Below are 24,339 nucleotides of genomic sequence, written 5' to 3'. Positions count from 1 at the left end.
GAAGGGCTATGAGGGTGCGGAGGGCAGGAGCATGCATTGGATTTGCTTTGAAGGGAGGATTGAGAGTTTGTGAAAGAGAGCAAAATATGAATAGGTGCGGAAGAGTGGCGAGGCCGGCCTGGATGGGGCAAAGTGGGATTAGGGTTGGCAGGATGCTAGACACCAGACAAATGTTCAAGAATCAAGAGAAGCTTAAATGGAGACGACAAGGCAGAGGAGCGGTTAAAGAGGAAGGAGAGGGAGGCAGAACAAGGGGGAGACCCAGGCAGAGACAGACAGGAAGCAGAGGCAGATTGGTAGAACCAGTGTGTCAGGTAAGTGTCTCATGACATCTTTAGGTGAGAAGGTATGACAAAAAGAACAAAAATCTTCTGTTTTTAATTTTATTCATTTCTATTTGAATGAATGATTTAAACGGGTCATATCACAAGCCATTTAGTTTTTCTTGATCTTTTGAGGAAGAAGTGTTGCTTTGGATAAAAGCATCTGCTATATATTCATGAAAATACTGTAACTTGGAATGCTCAAAACGTTCTCTCAGAACCAAAAAGTCGGTTCAAGGAGAATAAAATGTCTCGTTCTGATCTTCTGCTATGTCAGACAGGATGAATGCAATGATGCATGGCACATATATGCCAAATAAATATTTAAAATATCAAAAATACACTATCAGTTTGGTGTCAGCAAGACCATTTAAAATGCGTTAAATTGAACAAAAATGACATTTATAATGTTGCTAATTATCTATTAAAAAATGCTCTTCTTTTGAACTATGTAACCATCAAAGATTAATGAAAAACAATGTTTACAGTTTCCACAAATATATTAAGCTTTCCAACTGTTTTCAGCATTGATGATAATAATAAATGTTAGTTGTGCAGCAAATCAGGATATTAAATTATCATGTACACACAATTAAGACTGGAGTATGGCTGTTAAAATTCAGCTTGACATCACAGATGTCAAAATACACATGATATATTAAAACCAAAAACAGTTATTTTAAATTGTAATAATATTTCACATTATTACTGCTTTTCCTATAGCTATTTTTACAAATGCTGCCTTGAGGAGCATAAGAGACCTTTTTTAAAAACAAACAAAAATCTTACTGACCCCAAAACATTTAAAAGTTTATTAAATATAAAACTATGAATGTATGATATGACCCCTTCATATTATAAATGTATCTAAGCAGTTACTCTAATGTGGTCTGAATTAAAACACTTGTCTCTTTTTCTGTAGGATACAGCTCCACCTCAAAGAGGGCGATGAGGTCGCCCCCGAAAACATCCTTTGTCCAGACCAGATCTTTCCCAAAATTTCAACGGAATTTCACCACCTGATCTGAAAACCTTGAACCCTCCACTTCCATCCATGTCACATACCGCAGCTCTCCCAGCAGCCAATCAGACCAGCCTCACTCAGCCAATGGACCAGCTTATAGATGATGTCATTGCACAGCTCCCATTTATGCCCAGCAATCAAAATGGAATAACTGTAGATTCCAACATGGATCATACAAGAACACAGTCCTCAGTTAAACTCACAGATCTGGGTATAATCCAACTGCAGTCTGAAGGTGAGCTGACCGACATACTTGATAGTTTTCTGAGAACGTTTGAGAAACACATTGGTGTATGCGATTTTAGACGTCCAAGATGGGATGGTGCCCAACCTAATAGATGGAACCCAGACCTCTGGACAGAGTTACACAGTCCTCACAAATGCACATGCCACTTGAGTGAACACAACAACACAGGGGTCAAAAGCCTCATTATCCAAGAACACACCACGAGTATCATCTGCATGGAGACCTCAGAAACCATCAGGTTTTTGGCAGGTGTCAGGTGTGAGAATGGAGAAATCAACAGGACAGCAAAGTGAACAGAAGCCTAAATCTGGCAGGATGTCCAGGAGCCAGAGTAGGAAGAGGAAGCTGGATTTTAATGAAGAACTGCCTAGGAGAGACAAGCTTCCAGCCAAACGGAAGAGAAAAAGTAAAAAAGAACAAACAGATAAGACAAAGGTAGATGCTTATCTACCAAAGGAGAAAAAGAGAAGTAAAAAACTAGCATGCTGCATAGTGAAGAAAAGTGCACCGGCAGAACAGCTGACTCAAGCTGCTGTAATGCAAGTGCATTAAGCAAAGTCATAAAAACAGCCAGTGGCCAAAATGTGAAGTGTCTCAAGCAAACGACCGAGCCTTTGGATCGGTCAAAATCCTCAGAGCTGCAATGTCACAAAGTGTCCAGTCCCGTAAAAGAGAAACAAGTGGGACATGCTAAAAGAGACACTACTGAGACTCTTCTAGAAGGAAGTATGTTAAAAGTGCAACGCAGGACACAACCCAAGCTATATAAAAGAGGCTGGCAACCAGAATCTGCAATCAGCTAATGGTAATAGCTCAAAATAATTCCGTCCTCTGTCAATATTACAGATTTGGATATTTAATTGTTTATGGACATTTCTTTTATTTTACAGATCGTATAGATGTATAGATCGCCTTTGCTGCCATCTAGTGTTCACATAAAATAATTTTTCAAAAACCCAAATTATATTTGGCAAAATTACAAAATGAACCATGAAAATGTTATTATATATAATAATGCTTGTCATGTCTAAATTAACTTGTAGCAGTGTTATTTATTTATGTACAGTTATAGTATATATAATTTAAAAAAAAATAGTTTGTTTTATTAATTTTGCCTATGTGCCTTTGTCATTTTTGTGTGTCTTTATTTCAGTTTTATTCCAGTTTTAGTTTTATTCATTTTAGTATTTAAGCTTATTTTATTTCACATGGTTGTCAAAACAACATTCTGTGTGTGCTTGAGTATTTAATCTAATATTGTATTCTATTTCAGCTGTGTTTTGATTAACAGTTATTTTTAATAGTTTTAATTTTAGCTAACAGTAACAACCCTGGAAATTTAAATAATTGTTTTTTTTTTATTTAGACAAAATGGTATAAATTGAACAGATTGATCATGTATAATAATAAGCCTTTATTAATACTACCCTCTTGTAATAATTATTTATTCACAGGTTGCAGCATGTCAGGAGGAGAGAGACTGATGGAGGATGTCTACAGCAAGCCAAGATTTGAGACTCTCTCAATGATGCTTCTTTGTAAAGATGCAGCACAGAAGGCATCATGCTTAAAAACATGACAGACAAGTCTTTTGTCTCACATGCACAAGACCCAACCACATCTCTTGAGAAACTCGGAAATCCAGCAGGGTCAGTAGCCATTTCAGAAGAGGATGAGGATGTTGATGTTGTGGAGGTCTCTAGTTCTTTGTCTGAGTCCTTCTCTGTGCTGCTACAAATATTGTGCTCAGCACAGAGGACAGTGAAGAAGACGACGACGTTGATGTGATAAGTTTAGGATCTAATTAAGTGTGTAGCAATTTATGTTTACAACTGTTTAGCTTCAGAGTACTGAATAAATGTGTGTTGGTGCATATTTGAAACACCGTTTCAAATGATCAGAGACTTAGAACATGGTATTTTTTACCTGTGTATTATTCAATACATATTTCACACAATGTGACACTTGGCAGTATTTGCTCTTTCTTTGAATGTTAAAGTTTATTTTGTGTCACAGCTGTGCCTTTTAATGATTGAGACTGATATTAATGCATGCAGAGTTTTCTTGTAATTTGCTGTGTTCCGTAGCCATGCTCAGAAATAAAAGACATGGATCCAACCTTGGTTGTTCTTGTTCAAATACAGGTTTCCACATGTTCAAAGGGTGACCGGCAAAACTCAATAATACAAAATAACCATTAGTGACATTTTACAATGAGGTCTTGTTTGCTTAAGTTAATAAGCTACAGTAATATGCCCTAACAAAGAGCAATGTGTTTTACAACATTTATTAATATTTGTTAGTCTGACTTCACTGTGCATTAAGTGATTTTAACATACAACTTTTGATTTTAAAATGTATTAGAAATTAAACTATAAAAAATACTTAGAAACATTTAATAATCTTATTTTAAACAAGCTAAATCTTACTGTACAGAACCTAGTCATGTATAGTGAAAGAACTGTTGGTGTTATTGTTCATTACCGGTAAACTATATTATCACCCAGTTATATATTAAAAGTTGGATCTATAAGTACATCCTATACACTGACATAAAGGAATATATGCTATATAGCACATTGCAGCTGCAGGATTGTTTATATTTTTACTAAATGTGAATATACTATATAGCAAATCTGAACTATTCTGTGGCATGTATTGATGGAAAATGTAAAGTGTATTATCGCTCAGCTCTATTCTGTTATTTGCGACAATAAGGCATAAGGATTTTAAAATATTAATTAAAATGAATAAGCTGAATCAACAGATTCACAGTTTATCCGTTATTACTGACAATCCTATCAATAACCACACAAAAAAAAAGCAAAAATTCAAACATAAATGCATAAGACCCTAGTGAAACTGAAATATACTAAAACGTATTTGAAATCCATTTATTTCATGCTAAGTATACTACAAATAGGTTTACATACTTAAGTACTTAATTAAAACGTCTGCAATTATACTTTTAGTACTAAACTTGTATATTTAAAGTCTGCTAAACTGGAAAAACTAATTTTGTAAATAATGTAATATATTCCTTAAACTATATACCTACTCTTTGTGGTCAAATACTAGTGATGTGTACAGTTTTAAGACATAATAATAATGAATGTACTTTGTGTAACTCACACACAATAATTGCAAAGAACTGAGTCACTGGAATGAACACAAGTTTATTTATTAAGCATTTATTTGTCTGTGATTTCTTTTTCTTTTTTTGTCATCCTTCTACATATTACACCTGAGCTGCTCTCGGCCAGTCCCCCTCCAGGGATATGGCCTAACTTAGCTTTGGTTTGCACTGGTTGTGTGGAGCACCTCCAGAGGGTGTTGTTTAGCACCTGACATTAGTCATAGTCAGAAATGTGATTGGCACCCTCCTGTAAACATGATGATATGTGTGCCTTGTAGATGTGTGTGTTCCTAGCAATAAAAAGACACTCGTTAGGAAAAACAGTGTGAGCGCATGTATGTGTAAAGTGTGTTTGTGGGGCGGCAGGGTGATCGGTGAAGTGTCCCCCGGTGAGCCTGAGCTCTTAGTGCTGGATTCTGCGGATGGACTGGATCTGAGGGGTCTGGCTGTGGGAACCCCAGTTTCTCCAGTGCTGAAAGTCTCCGCTGTGCCTCTCACACTCCATGATGTACTGCCTTCCCCTGTATCCTGGGAACTCGTAACACACAAAACTGCACACAGAGATGGAGAAATGAGGGTCAGGTATTTCTGTGTTGAAAAGAGATATACAAAGATGCAATCCCACACATTATCAATCCTTGCAATCCTTTACAAAAGCAACATTTCGACTGGATTTCACGTGTGCCGGATATGGGCCGGATCTGGGCCAACACTATGTTGCTTTCTGGGAAGACATCTTTTTATATTTTGGACATTTGTGTTGTACCTTTTTTCCTACGCACCAATCATTTTTTTCAGGTGTGCTGAGTTTGTGTTGATTGTGTTGAAAAGAAATAAATAATGGGAAAACACAGAGAAGAGACTCACGCGCCGCACTGCACATGCATGGAGCCCACTTCAGGACCACACCATCCCATGGCCTGCAGAGAGGGGTAGTCGTCACACAGCTCCACACAGCGGCCCAGGAAGTTCTCCCTCTCGAAAATGGTCATGCGACTGCTCTGGTGAGACTGAGAGGAGACGAGAGAGAGAGATTGACCACACATATCCACATATTCAACTGATTACATCAGTGCTGTTGTTGTTAACTAAAACTATTAAAAATTTCTCCATTAATTAAATTAAAGCTAAAATAAAAGAAAATATAAAAAAAACACTTAATGAAAAATGTAAAATACTGCCTTGTTAAATTACTAAAGCTAGAACTTAAATCTAAATAGACATACTAAATATTTAAAGGTAGAGTCATTATTTTTTAACAAATAGTACTAAAATTAAATAGTAAATACATAATAGTTTGGAGCAATCTGTTAAAATTATGTATGATCATATGATAGGAAGACTCCAGTCATACCAGTATATCCAATAAGTACATTAAACTTTACCTGAATACATGCAGTATGCTTGCATAAAGAAATATAGCCAATCTCAACTTAGTGAGACTGACTTATTGAGGCTGCCATGTTGAGAACACATGATCAGTCCAATACAACTTGCTTTATTTCAATAAATCCTGTTATGGACACTTGTTGAATAAATATTACATTTTATCCAGCACAAAATACTACATAACTTTAAGATTTCTAGCATATAAAAGGGAGTGAATAACTCACAGCGCAGTAGACAGGTCTAAAAGACATGAGTCTCTCCACGTGGTAGGACAGGTTTCCACTGTAGGCATCCCAGTGAGGATACTCTCCTCTCTCCAGGATGAACTGCTGTCCCTGGAAGTCGTGGTGCTCATAACCCACCCAGCTTTTGAAAGAGAGAACATCCAGTCAAACATGGGCTTACACAGTTAGATGAAAACTCATTGTGTTCATCCTGAGTATCCTTGGCACACATTCAATTAACAAACACTGTAACTCACGCGCCACTCTCAACGCGAATAGAACGGATGTTGTCGAAGCCACACTCCTGGATGTTGCAGCATTCTGAGGTGAACTCCTGACATTTTCCCTGGAAGTGTTCCTGCTCAAACACAGTCACCTAGCAGAAAAAAAGCAAAGGTTAAGTTTATGTTGTGATTTTGTGGAAGTGTTTTCCTATAATATACATGTAAAAATATATTGATCTATTAGATGCTTTAGTATAATAACTTATAATAATAATATATATATATACATATATTAAAGTCCTGGATATTTCAAAAGGGACTAAAAGTATGTATGTGTGTTGTGTGTGTGTTAATGGCAGTTTACCTTGAAGAAAGGAGCCATTCCCATGCCATAGTTGATCATGGGCTGCATCATGGCGGATCGAGTGAACCTATACATCTTTATATCTAAAAAAAATGAAAATAAATAAATAATAACATAGTAAATACCAGTGATATTAGATGCAAACTGTAAAATGAATTCAAATAAATAGCACTCATATATTAGTAATAAACAATACAACGTAGGCTATTATAGTAAACTGTGTTCTTCATCATTAGCCTATTACAGATTTAAAAATGTTCTATAGCTAATATAAAATAGCTTTTTAATTAAAACAATTTAAACACAATTGTTAGATTTAAATCCATTAAAACCATTCGCATAATTTGGCCATACTGAGAAGATGTTTGTAAAGTAAACCATACTAAATGTATAATTGTGCCATGAGCTCCGTGAGATGTAATTTGGGCTCTTACCGTTTTAGTCACTGAGCTTGAGTGTGGCACGCGCCTTAACGCCGGTTTCGCGTGGAGCTTTGAGAGAACCTGGCGCTTCGGTTTTATACCGACCGCCGCGTGCCGTGCGCGTGAAGTGCGTCCTGACGGGCACGCGGGACAGACCACAGGGTCGCCAGCTCAGCACATACTATAGAAGTGCACCATGGCTGTTGTGAGCCCATTCACTGGCAAGTGCAGTGCAGTGTTTTGGGTGAAAGCAGGGCACACAAAGGGTTTTGTCCCAGTATGTTCGCGCAGGTCAGCACTATACTCACAATGAGAGTAAAACACCAGGATTAGCCGAGTGAACCTGAGTGAGGGTTTGAGTTGCTGTGGGTGCAGTGAGGAGAGTTCAGTTTTCATGCAAGTTACCATTTTAGCTGCAAGGATGTAACATTTAAGACTGGGGAGACCAAAGACTGTTACAATGTAGCCTGTAAGTTTTCTGGGACATCAATAGTTGCATCACATAGCTTTATTGCTGCAAGACATAAATACTATGTATCTGCTGAACCGAAATCATCTCTGTATTTAGTTTAATTTTTTTTTCTTTTTTCAAATCATCCCCTCTTGCCTTGAATGCTGTAAGATACAAGTACGGTAAAAGTAAATCTTACTTTACTTTATAAATATATGCCCAAAACATGGTCAAACCCATAACTGACCCAAAGGGGAACACGTTCACCCTGTTCATGTTAAATTAACAGACGATTATTCTCTAATGTTTTCTGTTAAGCAATGCATTTAAACATTTATTTTAAACATTTATTTTAGACTTTTGCATGTTGTTATAACAATTATTATTTACTCTTATTTCTTTATATAATGATTTGTAGAACAACCATATTTTACATATGTGTAAAGGATAAGACTTTTTTTACCTTTTTTTATTGTATTTTTAAAATAAAATACTACATATGTGATACATCCTAAGCCCAAAATGTACTGAAAATATAAAAATGGTCTAAACCACTGGTAAAGTGGCCTAAAAAAAGTCACCTTCATTTTTTAGTTTGTTATTAGTTCAATTACTACAATTTCAGTTTCTCTAAAAGCAGATGTCCCCCAGATTACTTAGGCACAAACATTCAAGTTTGTGTGGTGGATGAATTATTTTCCTCTCTGGCTCTCACATACTCTCTTTCTCACGCTGTGCTGATGATGAGGGGCTTCTTTTCTGTGAGTATGCTGAACACAGCATGTTTCATTGTTTCATTGTAATCCTCACAGACTCAGCGCCAGGGTATAAGAGCTGAGAGCACGGTCAGACGCAAACACTCTCAGAGTGAACCCTGGGTACGGACACACACTCACTGAACACACAGGTAAGACATCAAAATATCCACTCACACATTAACACTTTATCCACTTACACATTAAACTTTAACCTAATAGTTTGGAGATACCCTTTGCCCCTACCACTTTAAAATAGTTTCCCCCCAAAGACCCCTTACATCCATTCCAAACATATGTTTTTTTATATTTTTCATCTCCTAAACTCTTAATCCCTCTCTTCCAGCATCAAATACTGTATATTATAGTGGTTGTCCGTGCCATTTCTTTATTAAATTTATTCAGCTTTATCTCACATTTCTGAGATATATTACAGTTATATGAATATTCTTTCTTTACTTTTCTATTATTAATTTTACCTCAGGCGCCATGTCTTCCAGTGGAGAAAAAAAGACTGCCTCCCAGACCGACGGCAAGGCAGCCCAGAACAAGAAGTCTGAGATGGGCATGATGTCCTACAAGGTAAAGCTTTCAAATAAATATACACATGTGCAATTCTGCTTGGTCATTGATTTAATATGATAATAATCGGTTTCTCTCGTTCTATTAGATGTATGTGTTCGACCAGGAAAACTTCCAGGGACGCATGATTGAGATTAACGCTGAATGCATGAATGTTTGTGAAATGGGCATGGACAGAGTTCGCTCACTACGTGTGGAGTGTGGCCCGTAAGCATCTCTGCATCTATATTAAATACTCGTGATTTACAAAGAATAACATATCTCACTCAGCTCTTTATGTGCCCTCTGCAGTTTTGTGGGCTTTGAGCAGATGAGCTTCTGCGGTGAGATGTACATCCTGGAAAAGGGCGAGTATCCTCGTTGGGATTCTTGGAGCAACTGCCAGAAGAACGACTACCTGCTTTCCTTCCGACCCGTCAGAATGGTGCGTAAATGCTCTCACAACTGTAGGCCCATTGTTTGAATGCTTTTACAATGCATTTATTGTGTTTTCTCCTGCAGGACCCTGAGAAGCACAAGATCTGCCTGTATGAGGTGGGCGAATACAAGGGCCGCAAGATGGAGATCATGGATGATGACGTTCCTAGCCTGTTCTCCTATGGATTCACCGACAGAGTTGGCAGCGTCATGGTCAGCTGTGGAACGTAAGTGCAAAGTGTCTTTAGCCAGTGAGGTTTCACTCGGTCAAACCTCTGTGCACTTGTGGCGATCACAAATGCTTGACAGTATTGACAAATGTGGCTTTCAAGCATTTATTAAACTGTAAACTAGAGGTAATACTTTATAGCAATAATAGAGATAGATATAACAATAACATCTTGCACAACAAGATGCTTAAAATACTAGATGCATAATTGAGATATTTTATTAATACTATATTTCTTTTAATATTTATATTTTTTGCATATTTAAATGTACATTTTCATATATTTATTTAATTTGAGCTTTTAAGATTTTTATGTTTTTGTCATAATTATTAGATTTTTTTTTAAAGTCTATAGGTTTTATTCATTTTTATTTCAGCTTTAGTTATTTTACATCAAGTTAAGCCAACTGAAAAATAGTAATGTTGCCTTGCAACTAGCTGAAATAAAATAATTATAATGTAAAATATTTGATTTACATATGAACATATTTTTGTTTACTATAATATCCCTAGTTTAAATATATAAATCAGTTTATCCATGGTATAATCAAGGGTCCATTTAAGGGTGCAAATACTATAAATAGTATTTTATTTAGTTTACTTATTTTTTATATTTTAGTTACGAAAAGTGTTTATATTTATAGTTTTCATTTTAAATTGTTATTAGTTGTTAGTCTTTTTTTTTAAACATCTTTGTAGTTTTTAGTCATTTTTATTTGTTTTACTTTTAGTTATTTTAGTACCTCAAGTACAACTAAAGGAAAAAGAGAAGTTTTGCATTGGAAACTAGCTAAAATAAATTAATTTAAAATATAAAAAAATATATATATAGTAATATAAATAGTTTTTTTTAGTGGTTTTAGTTTGACCCTGGTTTAAATACTTCAGCTGGTACACTATCAAGGGTGCACAAACGAACCTCTTTGTTTTCTTCAGTTGGGTGGGCTATCAGTACCCTGGATACCGTGGCAGCCAATACCTGCTGGAGAAGGGTGAATACAGACACTTTAACGAGTACGGTGCCCGTTGCCCTCAGTTTCAGTCTGTGAGACGTATCCGTGACATGCAGTGGCACCCACACGGATGCTATACCATGGCCAGCAAGTGAGGGCCAGACCAGGAGATGAAGAGGAGAGGTGGAGTAGAGGGAGAGGGGCGCAAGAGGAAGGAGAGGAGGAGAGATGTCTGAGAGGCTGCATCTTCCCTGTGTTGCTGCTATGAAGGGGCAGATAGTTTTGGGATGACAGACTTCCTGGCTCACATTGCAGTCTGTGTCTGTCGAGCTGTTAAAGCCCAGCGGTGCTGTGATTCTCCCAGGCCTCTGAGTGCCTCTGTTTGGGACGGAGGCACCAATAAAAACAATTCCCTCATCCTCCCTATTTCCTTTCCTCTCTTTCTCTCCTGCATGGTTTCTCTTTTTCCTTCCATAATTTTTTTCAATTTTTTGTCATCTGTTCTTTTCCCGGCTCACATCCCCTTTCCCCAGGAGGATGGAAAGAGAGAGGGAAAGATGAAGGGATGAGGAGAGGAAAGCTCCTGTGCCCTAGAAATCTCCCTCTGCCCGCTGTACAGAATCCTGGTCACCTTTTGAATAAAATGCTAAAAGCTTGACACAGACTTTTGTCTTTGTGAATCCATCATCATGGCTGTCAACAAAAATCTTGAGAAACTTGCAGTAATAGAAAGGCGAAACAGTAGTGCATTTCCATAGGATTGTGAAACATGATGTTAGTTTACACTTTGTAGACTTACATCCTAATTGTTAGCATTTTAATTATGTTAGATTATTTTAGGCCTAAGATAACTATATTATAAGTGAAATAATTTTACATAAACTTGCAGCCATCTTGGATGTTTATTGGAAAAAAAATTTTTAATTGATTTCATAACTAAATAGTTTGCTCACTATGATAAGAAAAGACATAAACAGGTAATTAACAAACCACTGTAATCAAATGATTTTATAAAAAAAAAAAAAAAAAGCACACTATACAAATTCAATTCACTCATAACCAGACAAATATATCTTTGAAAATACCATTTAAATAGTACATTTACAGCATTACTTTATTGAAATGAGAAACAACTCTTTATAATGCTTACTTCATAAATAAAATTAAAAGTAATTTTTACAACTGGTATCTCTTGAGCCATATCGAAAACATTCAGATGCCCATACCATGTGACCCTCTTAGAGTCTCGTGATGAAAAAAAGTCTTTCTGTGTGGCTTCTGTCAGCGTGACATCATCCTCACAAACTCTGGAAGATTGAGTGAGGAAGAAGAAAACAAAAAGAAACATTCAGCGAGGTAAACTAAAAATGTTCAGAAAAGCAAGTATTAGGCTGATGATACATGGGGCAATGTTTTGAGCAATGGAGAGACACAGGGTCCACGACCGATCTAAATTAGCCACATAGAAATTTGTCACCCATTCTCAATGAGAAGGTGCCCAAGCAAAACTGCTCAAAAAGTTGCCCCGTGTAACATCAGCCTTACTGATGTCATTATTTTTTCATCATTCCTTTACCTTCAAAATCAACAAGCCCGTCCCCATTGAGGTCGGCATCACGAAGTATATCGTCAATATCCCTGGGATTCAGCTGCTCCCCCATTAGCTTTTTCATGGCTTCTCTCAGTTCTGTGACGCTGATTTGCCCATCACCATTGGAGTCAAACTGCACAGCGGGGAATTGCCGGTAAGGGCACTGACAGCTGCAGTCAACACAGTGGTACATGTGTAAGTGAGTGTGTTTACCTCTTTAAAGGCATCTCTGAGCTCCTTGACTCCGATCATGTCTGCTGTCTCTGCCAGCATTTTGGGCCCCATGAGCTCCACAAAGTCCTCAAAGTCAATTTTACCCCCACCTAAAAAATGCAGGAATTTTTCATTTAATACAAATATATAATATTTATTATTATTTTTGATTTATTTTTGACTTTTTTTCCCCAAATCCTACATTTTCACAATCTCAAATTTTCTCAAACGTTTGAACTATAATACAGCAAAATAATGTTTGCATGAAGGCACCCAGATCATAAATGCTCTCTGCGTGATGAAGTAACTCACTTATTTGTTGACTCAGTTCAATGAGTTCCATCTCTGTCGGCATGTATCCCATCGTCCGCATGCATTCGCCCAGGTCCCTGCAGTTGATGTAACCTTTGTTCCTATCAAACTCCTTAAAGGCATCTCTTAGTTCTGCATGAACACAAGGAAAGAGGTGATGAAATGCATGAACAGGATGTTTTCCAATCTGAATCTTATATGAGGTGTGTGCTTTCTATGAATACCTTCTATCTCCTCTGGCCTCAGCTCCCTGTCCTGTTAAATCAAGACACATAGTAAGATGATAAACGTTGATGCATTTAAAGACATGTCTCGGTTTGACTTTGTGTCTTTCTGAATCATCAAGCAGACTCAAACTAAACATATGGGTGGGTATGTGGAAATGAGAAAGTTGGACAAAATGTGAGTTTAAGGACTGGTTCCAGTTCATAATAATGTTGTGACACGTGTCACTAGATTAAACAGTGAAGGTTGCCTGGCAACAGCTAAAAGATAAGAAGATTTGTGGGGTTTATCTTGAGGAGAACCCAGAGAAAGACGCAACACATTGTCCAGAGAGCGGATGAGGTTAAACGGAGTGCCACATGAGAAAAAATCCCACAGATGATTCTCTTTCCCATTTACAGCTTTGGGTATATAATACCATATAGTACACACACACATTGGCATAAACCAGTGGATTACATATGCCATAAATCCAGTGCTAAATAATTCAGTTAAACGAGTTTCTTCACATGACTTGAGCATTGTAAAAATGTGTCATTAATCTCAACAAGAGACCATTTTTTTATAAATATGGATATAATTATATATATAAATATTTTGCCGTCAAATGATTATTCACTATTAATCGCATCCAAAATAAAATTTTTTACACTGTGTATATTTATCATGTATATAAATACACACAGATACAGCTTAAACATTGAAATTGATTTTACATGTATTTAAATGACATGTATATACAGTATTTATATTCATATAATTAAATATAATATATATATATGTATTTAATATATCAACATAACATATTTTTTCTGTAATATAAATATTTATACATTTATAAAATATAATTATATATTTTATATTTATATTATAAACTATATTTTTTATAATAATAAATATACACAATATAAACACATTTTATGTAAACAATTATTTTTATTTTGGATGCGATTAATCATGATTATTTTCATTTGACAGCACTATATATATATATATATAACCACTTTAAAGTCACATAAAGAATGACATTTCTTTCAACAGTCCACATGATCTTTTACAACAACTATTGGAGGGAGTGAAATGTAGATGATTCACAATCATGATGAGAAAACTGCTGAAATGGCTGAGATGATGGGATCTTTTGGACTAAAACATGGGAGAATGTAGATGCTGAGACACTTTGATTTTAGTTGTCCGTAGTACTGTACATACGAGCTGTGACTTTGCGAAGCCCTGTCTTAGGAAGATGCATGCTGGTCCAACGATGTTATGAAGCATGGTGCAGTTTTGGACTAGTGCATTCAGGGGCCCCTTAAACTCAGAAGTTACTTCATTTTCTCCTTCTGCTTCTCCGGGTGGGCGGGGCTCTGGTGCCTCTGGCCCAGCCCCTTTACCCTCAGCCACACCCTTAGGGTGGGGCCACATTTTACTTGAGACATAATCTAATTAAGCACAGTTTAGTAAATTTGTTTGACATGTCCTACTGAAGTGTAATAATAATATAATATTATTGAAATACAGATTACTGTCTTTACAATATATCTACAAGTTATTAAGCTTTAAAGAATGATTCCTGTCACACTCATTTCAATATTACAATTAACACTCAGTCCACCAATACATAGGCCCTGACTTTTGAATATGTTTCTCTTACCTTGTTAATTTTGTTTTTCATGGATGGCTTGGTGCAGTTTCCCATGCTTTAGTCCTCAGTGAAGACGTTTCCCACCTCTCCTCTTTTGCCCTTTTTATATAATTAATTTATCGAGTGGACAGACAATACAACACTCACCTGCTTCCATATTAAGCTACTTAAAGTCCACATTGTTTAGTTACTAAAACTAACCTAACAAATGTATCTACAAACCTTTGCATTCATCTCAGACCCTCTCTTATAACTATCCCAACAAAGCAAAACACAAATAACATTCGTTTCATAGAACAAGCATACTTTGAACTATTCTTGCCATCTTTACATCTCATATAATCAATCTCCACGTCTCTCCCTCTCTTCCCTATCTACTCACTTTCCTTACAGATTGCAGTCCCATGGAAATGATTTTGTTTGCCGGCGAAAGAGAGAGATGCAGAGCAGGGGGAGGTAAGGGGAGGGTGAGAATTAGACGAGAAAACGAGAAGCTTTTTTAATCCCCCCAGTTCAGATTAATGACGGAGAGCCGTGGCATGATGTACAGAAAGAGCACAAGGGGATTCGAGAAGAAATAAAGAATAAGTGCAAGAAAAAGCAGTGGTCAATTAATCTGGTGAAATTCTGCCATTTTACAATTTTCCATTGACTATTTTTTTTTCAGAGAGCTTGAAGTACATATGGTGCAAAATAAGTGTACATTTAATTCACTCTGTAATGTTCAACATCAAATTACCATTAAATAATTAAATGTAAAAAATAATTTATAAATGGTTTGATATCTGAGATCAGATCAGACATTGATTTAAAAAAAAGTTTCAAGACAACATTTTTAAACAAAGACACTATACAAAATGAAGAAAAAATATAGTGGGAATATAGTAAAAGTAGTGAAAATGAAATACTGAAAAGTATACAGTTGTGTACTATACTAGATCACTCATCAATTCAATTTGTGACACTTTTCATGCAAAGACATGTTCTTTTTAAATGATTATCCCAAAATCATGCTGGAGAACATCATTAGGCTTTAGCCAAACCTGTGGAGTCCACTATTAAAGCAAAACAAAGGCAAACCAAATAGAAAGATATTCTGAAATTCATGCAAATTTTTCATCTGAAACATTTACTCAAATTGCTGTGGTCAGAATATAATTTGCATTAAAAATGGCAGCATTTCAGATTTTACAGCCTTTATATAGGTAGACCACTCAGAAAGAGTGCTTGGCTTGTAATATTACTATGACGAAGATGACAGAGAAAGATACCAAGTTGATAAAGTTGTGTGTGTGTGCGTGTGATAATCCAGTCTAATCAGAACACACCTTTGGGCAGATGAACAGAGAACCGTTCTTTAATCCTCACTCATATTTTACTAAAACCCAGCGACCCAGCCCTGCGTTACCAGCCTGTCAGAAATATAATCTTCTCTAATCCACACACACACACACACACACATACACGTTTGAGTACTAAAATGTGTTTCTGTTCCAGATTTGTTGTTTTAAAAACGATGAGCAAATACATGAATGCTGCTGTTTATTGTATTATAGTGTATAAAAATTAACCATCATGACACAAGTGTGGTGTGTATGAGGAAGAATTAATTTGAGTCTGCATGTTTGGGCAAACAGTTTAGAGTCAAGTCAGATGAGGTCACTCTATGAGCAGCAGAGCATTGTGGGACTGGAGTCCCAGATGTGTTTGTGTTCACCAGCTGCTGCTCATGCAGACTGAGTGGGTAATAGCAATCATATCGTGTTCTGTGTGTAGTGACAGAGAGACACGACAGGACAGAAGAAAAATAATCCATTCATCTTATGCTGCTATAATCAGTGGGGGCTTTCTTTGACATTAGAGATAAAAAAGAAAAAACTCTACACAGAGATGCAGAACAATGGTTTAAGAACAAGGATCTTAATGCAGTGGCCACTAGGAGGTATTGTCAGGCTACAAAATAATGGATTTATATGATATAAAATATTAAAACATGTTTTGATAATTAAAATACTGATTTAATTGTTCTATAACAATAGGTTTTTTTTATTCCTCACACATTATAAATTGAGGTTACATGTACATGATCATTTAAATATGCCTTTATGTTTTAAAAAGTGGATGCCTCACAATCATTTTTTATGTGTCCTTGGTATCAAAAGATTTGAAAGCCCCTTTCTTAGACTACGCTATCTTAAAAATTGCATTAATAGCTATATAGAAACTATTCAAATTCATGGTTATAAAAAAACACCTTAATATGTTGCAACGGTTCAGTTGGCCAGAGATGGAAAACAAAACCTAGCTATCAAACTGTCTGTAGTTTCAGATCCTTGTTTTTGAAGACTGCCATATGTGTAGCGGGGTTTTCATTTATTATTAAATCGATTTAGAAATAAAACACTGTCTTTGGATAACCCACGCATTTAAGTGAAGAGTAGCCTATACCTCACATACACAGTTCAAATGCCCTGCTCTATTTATAGACTTAAGGATAATCAGATGTCAGACTAAACTACGTGTTAACTTTAATCTAACAATTCCCATTCTCAAGTGACTTCAACTAACGGATAGAGTTTCAGTGAATGCTCTAATTATACTGAGCAAACTAAAAATACCAGTTTAGCATACATAATAGATCATTATTTTTTAGTGCTATTGACTTCATGTAGTAGAGAAATGTAAGAAAATATGTTAATTTACAGCTTAGGCAATGACTCAGTGAATGCATCATCCTAAATTAGTGTGAAGCTATCTATGTCTCCAAGCCAAATAAATAATTATGACAATAACAAGCAATGATCCCTCTTCCAGAAAGGTGAGTGGGCAAGATTGGGTTTCTAGTGTGCTCACCGCTGGTGATTCAAGCTCAATATCAAGTGATTAGCTCTGGGTGCAAGGTTATCCTAGTGTGGGAACGCAACACCACAAGGCTAAGACCAGGTCATGAGCGGGTGAACAATGCACGAGGGGACAGATGTGCTTGTTAGGACAGCACCTTAACCTGTCATCTCATGCCTGACAGTCACCTAACCACCTATCAGCTAATGAAGAAAGTCACTCTGGGACAAAAGTATGTTCCCAGAACATTAATGTCAAAAATGCAAAAAGTATAAACTGTAGAAAAATGTTTTCCCAGGCAAAAAACAAAAACAAAAAAGTACTTCATATGTTAACATGAACTGGTTTCAGTCAAGTCAAAACTTAACTGAATAGGGTTATTATTAGCGGAGCGTCCATATGATGTATCAACAATGTTACCTAACAGAGCACGGATAAGGAATACTCAGACTAAAGACCTGATGGAGCCTTCAAAATGTGTAATAGTTTGATATATATAGCCACTACAGTCCTATTAAACATATAAGCAGTTCTGGTTCTAGCAAAGCAACAAAAAATGTAAAAACCGAAGGTAGTGGACCACAGATAGACTGCTTTAGCTAAAAGAGCATGATATGAAAATATGTGCATGGGATATGAAGGATGGCCAACAGGGGGTGATCTTGTGTACTCTTACTTGGCCAAAAACAGAATCCACGATAGGGCCGAGGTCGAGTTCTTCCTTCTCCTTTGGTTCCCCAGTCTCAGCAGGCTCCTCCTCTTCTTCCTCCTCACCATCTCCTCTTCTGCTGGGTGGATGGATGGGCTGATTCTTTTTCTGTCCCATTTTAGGTCTTGTATTACTGTTAAATGCCTCCACCACACCCGTTTCTTGCTTCCTCTGTTTCTCCACCTTCTTCTTGATTGCGGCCTGGACCTGTCAGAAGACACAGGAGGTTAGACATCCTAAATCAAGCTGATGATTAATCAGCAACCGGGGACATTTGCATATCTAATTATAACCATAATTGCAATTACAATCTATGTAATGGTAGTGAAGGACACATAAGGTGTGATTATAATGTGTTATTTTTAAGAAAAAGAAAAAACGAAACAAAAAAAAACTTTACAGTGGGTGGAGCTAAAACTAATCAAGATTTGACTGACAGGTTCTTCAACAGTCACTCTAGTTTGTGCGCACAAAATTTCTACAAACATTGCAATGGTCGGAAGATTATATAAAAAAAAAAAATTTAAAACAGAATTCTACATATAATACATCCAAAATGTAAAAATGTTATCTAGGCCTACTTCACTTTACTGCAACACTCAAATCCTGGAGACTTAAAGTTTGCGCTCTTTTAATTCAGCTAAGAGGCCACACTGATCTTCAGTCGTTGTAAAAAAAGTATAGTGTGACTGGCCCTTTTTCCAATCAAATTTGACTGTATTGTTTTAATGACAATATAAAGAACATGCTTCACAACACATTCAATGTCATATTGTTTTACTAATAATCCAGTAAAATTACATACTAAACACTTAATTGCAATTTCAATCTAAACCTGCACTAAAAAGTTACTGAATAATCTCTCCGTCTTCTATTGGTCAGTCAAACAGGTAGCCCCGCCCCCAAACTTATGTCATTGATTTTGCCAGACTGGTCAGAGTGCTCCAACAAACAGGACAATGTTCTGATCGTGCCACAGAGTTTAAGCTTTTCATGGAAATCAATCTAATGATGGTTTATGTATAGTTGTCTGTGCATATTAAGCTGGGATAAAGGAATGTATTTTAGCATTACAAAAATGACTCACCTTACCTTTTAAGCATATTATATTCAGAACTGAATATTTTAAAGACAAATGTCTATAAAATGAACATGGAAGCACACGCATGCACAACTCTACCTGTTTGGCTGTTCTCTCCGGTGGAGCATTCATGCCGCTGGTACTACCTGCCCCTCCTGCTGATCCTTCTCGAATAATCATGAACATCCCTGCAACAATGGCACACTCTCTCTTTCACTTCCTCTTCTTTCTATCTCTCTCTCTCTCTCTCTTACAGTAAGACAACACCTGTTTTACCCCTCCCAGTACAGGCCTATCTGAAGTTTCTTCCGTGCAATTACAATTGTTACTCTACTGTGAATTTTGAAATTTTGAAAACTGTATTTAGTAACTCAAGCTCAATTATGAAGACGTGGCAAATGTGGTAACTGTTCTTTAAAAAGCAAAATAAATTAATTAATGCTTCTTTCTGTTTTTCCACATCTTTCAGTTTAAACTGACACCTATCTCTTTCTGTCGGACTCTAGCATCCGCTCCTCCGCACAAGTCTATGGTTTTTGATCCCTCTCTCTTCCCAGGTGTGTTTTATCCAGGAGGGCAAAGAAAGACTGAAGGATACCGTGTCTGCTTTTTGGCCTTCTAACATTCAGGAGGTGACACTCTATCCATCCGATACCTCTCCTTATCTTTCGTTTGCCCTTTTCTGTCTGAGTTGCAGGCTGTATTCTAAAGTGCATTGGATTGGTAAGATAAGGGTTTCTGTATTAGCAGTAAAAAATAAATAAATAAATAAAAAAAGCAGCAAAGGATTTAAATGAAATGGTCTGTCTGTCACACACATAACTGTCCACGTGGTTTATGAGGATTCTCCTCATAAAAAAATTGTTTTTATACTGTGTAAACTGTATTTTCCATCCCATAAATCTAACATTACACCTCACAGACAACTGGAGACATTTTTGAATTTCAAAAAACAAAATGTTTTTTTTAAAGTAATTTAGTTTATGAGGACACAGAAACCATGTATTCAAGCACACACACACACACACACACACACACACACACACACACACACACAACCTATACACAGTGTTTCTGCTGTGCCTATAGAAATATCTGCTTGTTTTTATCAAGAAATTATTGGCTATTATTTATCTGTCACATTACCAAAAGTGATGATGAAGATTACGGGGAAATTAAGGTTTTAACTGACTTGGAATCTGTAAATTAATTATTTTTAAATAAAGTGCAGAATCTAAACCGAAATTGGCGAAGAGGTGCTCTGAAGAACATACTTTATATCAACTATTTTACTGTTTATCTCTGTGCTTTGACACAATCTGCATTGTATAAAGTGATATAGAAATAAAGTTGAATTGACTAAATCATTTTAATTTATTTGACATGATTGAATATTAGTACAATAATCCACAGGTGTTTGTGATCTCTGTTACAATCATCCTGTAATCTAAACCTGGATCTGTTCTTATCTGAGGCCACAACAATCAACCTCTATTTCTTGTGTTTCTGTTGCTGGAGTGATGTGGAAGCTTATTTTTAAGTAAGCTTGCAACATGTTTTATCAGAAAAGTGAAAATGGCACTGAAATATATGTACACTAGAACCTTTGAATAACTTTTACTTGATTCCTGAAATGCAATTCATGTGGGATTATGCCAGGTTATGTGCTGTGGCAGTAATAGCATTTATAAAAATAAAAAATAAAAGTTTTCCACTGCAGATTTGTATGGGACATAAACCATGATGACTCTGACTTATTTCAATGTTAATCTTTCTAGATCTGATCAGTACATTGAAATGTATTTCCCAGCTCTGCTCAGTTTATCCTACCCTTCATATTTAAGCAGATTCGATGATTATAGTGCAAAATCTTGTCTCTGTCTGTCACCTTCACCTGATGTATAAATTATGGATAAAGAGCTACACTCAGTCGGGGAGGAAGAGAAAGCTCTGTAACGGAAAATGAAAGAGGAGAAAAAAACAGGGGTGTATTTGTGCGTCAGACACAGTGAACTCAGGGTGAGGGGAGAAGAGGGGATGCCATTGACTGATGACAAAACTGAAATGTAAACTGCAGGATTGAGTAACGTCTCTTTCTGGATTTTACAAGGATGTCTAATTGCAATCTATCAAATGTAAGGGAAAACATGGGAGGAGAGAGGGATCTAAAGGGAGAAAGAGAGACTGAAAGGGTAAGGAAAGGGGTAATTTGGTATAAATAACAAATAAGAGAAATTAGATCTTGTAAAGTAGACAGGATCTATTCCTTATTGATGATCAGTCATATATATTCAATGGCTTATGTGCACATATCTTGTAACCATGCATGTTTTCTGTTATAGGGCACTGCTATTTATCAGTTTCTCTTATTGAAAACAATCATACACATTTCACAAAGATTATATATGAAACACATCAAGTCCGTATCCGCCCCTAAAATCAAGATATTTGCCTGTGCTACTACCACGGTCATGACCTTTCTCAATATTATCAATAATAACAATAAACTGATCCACTTACATTGTATAATTCAAACATATTTGTAATATTATAATTGCTAAAAAAAAATAATTACTATCATAACACCAGTCAAAGAGATTGGATGCAACCTGTTACAAAGAAAAGAGAGTTTTACATTTAAATTAGGATACTCAAGAAATATTTTATTGTTCTGTAAGGAATTTTTTTTTATTTATAACGGTCATTTTAAATTTCATCTTATAAATTTTGTCTGATTAATACATTATTACAATTTATTTCTTGTGTTTTTCATGTAAAGCACCATACACAGTTTCTTAAAGATATTAAAAAAACTGATAGGATTATTCTCTTTTGTGGCATGTTCAAGGCTAGAGATTATATCTTGACCCAGACATGCTTGACAGGTGAACTGTCTCGTTTAGATGAATTAAACATCAGAGGGCAGAGGGCAGTCTGACTGTCTCAGGATCCCTTGTCCCGCTCATTCACCACTATGAGAGCAGTAAATGTGCTCACATGGATGCTTTCTTGTTTTTAAGAGTTAATAATCCCTCTTGTTACAATTCAGATAATCCCACCATCATTCAAAAACAGAGAAAAAATAAAAAGATCAGTTCATATAGTGCAACAGAAATACTGGAAGTTTAAAATGTGATACACTGAGACCAAAGAACTTGGCTGACATCTTTAGTAACTGTAGTAATAGTATCATAAGCATGGCATAAATGTGCCATCGCCCTAAACATTACCACTATTTCTGAAATTAAAATATATTCACACTGAGCTCCAAATGTCTGAGACTACTAGTGAAAATGCTTATATTTTGTAATCTTATTTTAATTGTTTTATCAGCATAGCCAAAAAGTCCAAAAGTTGAATTGCAAACATTAATTCACACGAATGTCAGAATATCCTGATATTTAGTTTGTTTTAAAAGAAGCACATTACAAACATGATGATTGTATGTTTTATCTCCCCCTAGCGGAGAAGCAAAAACTTACTTGCATTCCAGGATGACAATACTAACACTGTCCACACGGGGGCTGGAGAAAAGGATCTTCCTTAATTTCACAATATATGAACACAAGCCAAAGATATCCCCATAGCCTACTGATGATGTTATTTAATTGTGTTAATCGTTAGTCTTTGGTTACGCTGTCATGTGGAGGCATTAACTGTATTTTTTATTCCTAAAGGGCTATGTGTAACACTAAAAGGATTTGTGTAAGGTGATGAGAGAATTGCTTCCTTGTTCTATTAGAAATATACACTGAATTAAACACATTTCATAATATATGTGACCCTGCACCACAAAACCACTAGAAACAATCTGAATCATCTGAAAGCTGACCGAATAAGCTTTAAACTGATGTGTGGTTTCTTAAGTTAGGACAATATTTGTCTGAGATACAATAATTTGAAAATCTGTAATCTGAGGGTGCAAAAAATCTAAATATTGAGAAAATTAGGTTTTTAGAAATGCATATAACTAATCAAAAATGAAGTTTTGGTATATTTACAGCAGGAAACTTACAAAATATCTTCCTGGAATGTGATCTTTACTTTATCCTAATGATTTTTAAAAGAAAATCAATAATTTTGACCCATACAATGTATTGTTTGCTATTGCTACAAATATACCCATGTGTTTTATGACTGGTTTTGTGTTCCAAAGTCACACATTAAGTTACACACTCAGAAAAACCTTTTCAAATATACTTTTGTACATTTTATATATGTACCTTTAAGGTACCAGTATAGACTCTTTACAAAAAGTGTACCTTTTGTAAAATAATACAAAATGTAATACCCTGGATAACATCCTGTAAAAGTTGACGAAAAAATGACGTGTGTGGCAGCAATGCTTCACCATGGTTTTGCATATACATATAAACAGTGAAACTTTTATTGATGCAGTTATGCCACACTTTGTTTTACAAGCTGCAGTGTAGATTTACATAGAGACATTTAGCAATATCACTCTATAAAACTTCACCTTATGACAAGGAAGTGTTATTCATTAAAACAAACACTCTGCCTGAAATGGATAAGCATATTGTGCAAGTCCTACAATGAATATATTTCACTGACCGGCAGGGTTGTGTTGACAGTCATTTGGGTGTGTCTGCAGTATATCTAGAACTGACACAGTTCTTCAAAATAATTTGGAACAGAGAAGGACCTGAACTGAGACGAGATTTGTGAGATTTCACTACTTTTATCATAACTGCATTTTCACTGCTAATAAGGTAAGTCAAAAATAATGCTGTGTGAATAAATTCATAAATAATATTTTCCAATATAACATGTATACATTACATTACATATGGCACTCATGCCTTTTATCAATGGAACATAATGTGATATGTTATTCTAAAATATATTAATGTGTCATGTTTGTACTCGTTGTTTATAGGCCAATTGTATTTTAAATCATCACCTAATAACTTGTAGAACTGTTACAAATCTCTTCTGAGTAGTCATTTATTAGCCCATCTGTT

At 35.9% G+C, this 24,339-nt stretch overlaps 3 protein-coding genes and 1 long non-coding RNA gene across 6 annotated transcripts in view; 2 read left to right on the top strand and 2 right to left on the bottom strand.

The window, feature by feature from the left end:
• Positions 1-4,754: 4,754 nt before the first annotated feature.
• On the bottom strand, positions 4,755-7,503 carry LOC132110137 (beta-crystallin A1-like). Its single transcript, XM_059516730.1, has 6 exons — positions 7,366-7,503; positions 6,932-7,014; positions 6,601-6,719; positions 6,344-6,485; positions 5,598-5,740; positions 4,755-5,281 (listed from the first exon to the last, which is right to left on the bottom strand). Exons 2-6 carry the CDS (start codon positions 7,004-7,006, stop codon positions 5,134-5,136), a joined length of 627 nt encoding a protein of 208 aa, XP_059372713.1. The 5' UTR covers positions 7,007-7,014; positions 7,366-7,503; the 3' UTR covers positions 4,755-5,133.
• A 1,055-nt stretch (positions 7,504-8,558) lies between these two features.
• LOC132110136 (beta-crystallin B1-like) lies at positions 8,559-11,398 on the top strand. The gene is made up of 6 exons (XM_059516729.1): positions 8,559-8,711; positions 9,044-9,141; positions 9,230-9,348; positions 9,433-9,565; positions 9,643-9,785; positions 10,724-11,398. The coding sequence occupies exons 2-6, from the start codon at positions 9,049-9,051 to the stop codon at positions 10,893-10,895; spliced, it is 660 nt and encodes a 219-aa protein (XP_059372712.1). The 5' UTR covers positions 8,559-8,711; positions 9,044-9,048; the 3' UTR covers positions 10,896-11,398.
• Positions 11,399-11,655: 257 nt separating this feature from the next.
• The window catches only part of LOC132109697 (calcium-binding protein 2-like), a 27,208-nt gene continuing 14,524 nt past the window's right edge, over positions 11,656-24,339 (bottom strand). Inside the window, exons 1-7 of one of the 3 annotated variants that reach the window (XM_059515981.1) lie at positions 14,736-15,133; positions 14,294-14,488; positions 13,081-13,111; positions 12,857-12,988; positions 12,545-12,654; positions 12,317-12,464; positions 11,656-12,047 (exon numbers count right to left, since the gene is read on the bottom strand). In XM_059515981.1, coding sequence (XP_059371964.1) covers positions 12,022-12,047; positions 12,317-12,464; positions 12,545-12,654; positions 12,857-12,988; positions 13,081-13,111; positions 14,294-14,488; positions 14,736-14,780 — 687 coding nt within the window. In that variant the 5' untranslated portion in view covers positions 14,781-15,133 and the 3' untranslated portion in view covers positions 11,656-12,021. Of the gene's footprint in view, positions 12,048-12,316; positions 12,465-12,544; positions 12,655-12,856; positions 12,989-13,080; positions 13,112-14,293; positions 14,489-14,735; positions 15,134-18,243; positions 18,484-19,456; positions 19,589-24,339 lie in introns of those variants that run through there. The other 2 variants (XM_059515979.1, XM_059515982.1) reach the window with 2 other exon arrangements.
• Positions 23,924-24,339, top strand: part of LOC132110135 (uncharacterized) — a 1,815-nt gene continuing 1,399 nt past the window's right edge. The window contains exon 1 of the long non-coding RNA XR_009424598.1: positions 23,924-24,087. This is a non-coding gene — a long non-coding RNA (uncharacterized LOC132110135). The remainder of the gene's footprint in view (positions 24,088-24,339) is intronic.

This window comes from Carassius carassius, chromosome 29 (assembly GCF_963082965.1).
Source record: "Carassius carassius chromosome 29, fCarCar2.1, whole genome shotgun sequence".
Lineage (NCBI taxonomy): Eukaryota > Metazoa > Chordata > Actinopteri > Cypriniformes > Cyprinidae > Carassius > Carassius carassius.
The sequence above is the reverse complement of the archived record's forward strand: the minus strand, read 5'-3'. Positions and strand labels throughout refer to the sequence as shown.

Coding starts and splice junctions, on each gene's coding strand:
- LOC132110137 (XM_059516730.1), bottom strand. CDS start 7,006: ATGTATAGGTTCACTCGATCCGCCATGATGCAGCCCATGATCAACTAT. Junction 6,720..6,931: donor GAATGGCTCCTTTCTTCAAG/GTAAACTGCCAT, acceptor TTTTTCTGCTAG/GTGACTGTGTTTGAGCAGGA. Junction 5,282..5,597: donor ATGCATGTGCAGTGCGGCGC/GTGAGTCTCTTC, acceptor CTCTGTGTGCAG/TTTTGTGTGTTACGAGTTCC.
- LOC132110136 (XM_059516729.1), top strand. CDS start 9,049: ATGTCTTCCAGTGGAGAAAAAAAGACTGCCTCCCAGACCGACGGCAAG. Junction 9,142..9,229: donor TGGGCATGATGTCCTACAAG/GTAAAGCTTTCA, acceptor TCGTTCTATTAG/ATGTATGTGTTCGACCAGGA. Junction 9,786..10,723: donor GTCATGGTCAGCTGTGGAAC/GTAAGTGCAAAG, acceptor TGTTTTCTTCAG/TTGGGTGGGCTATCAGTACC.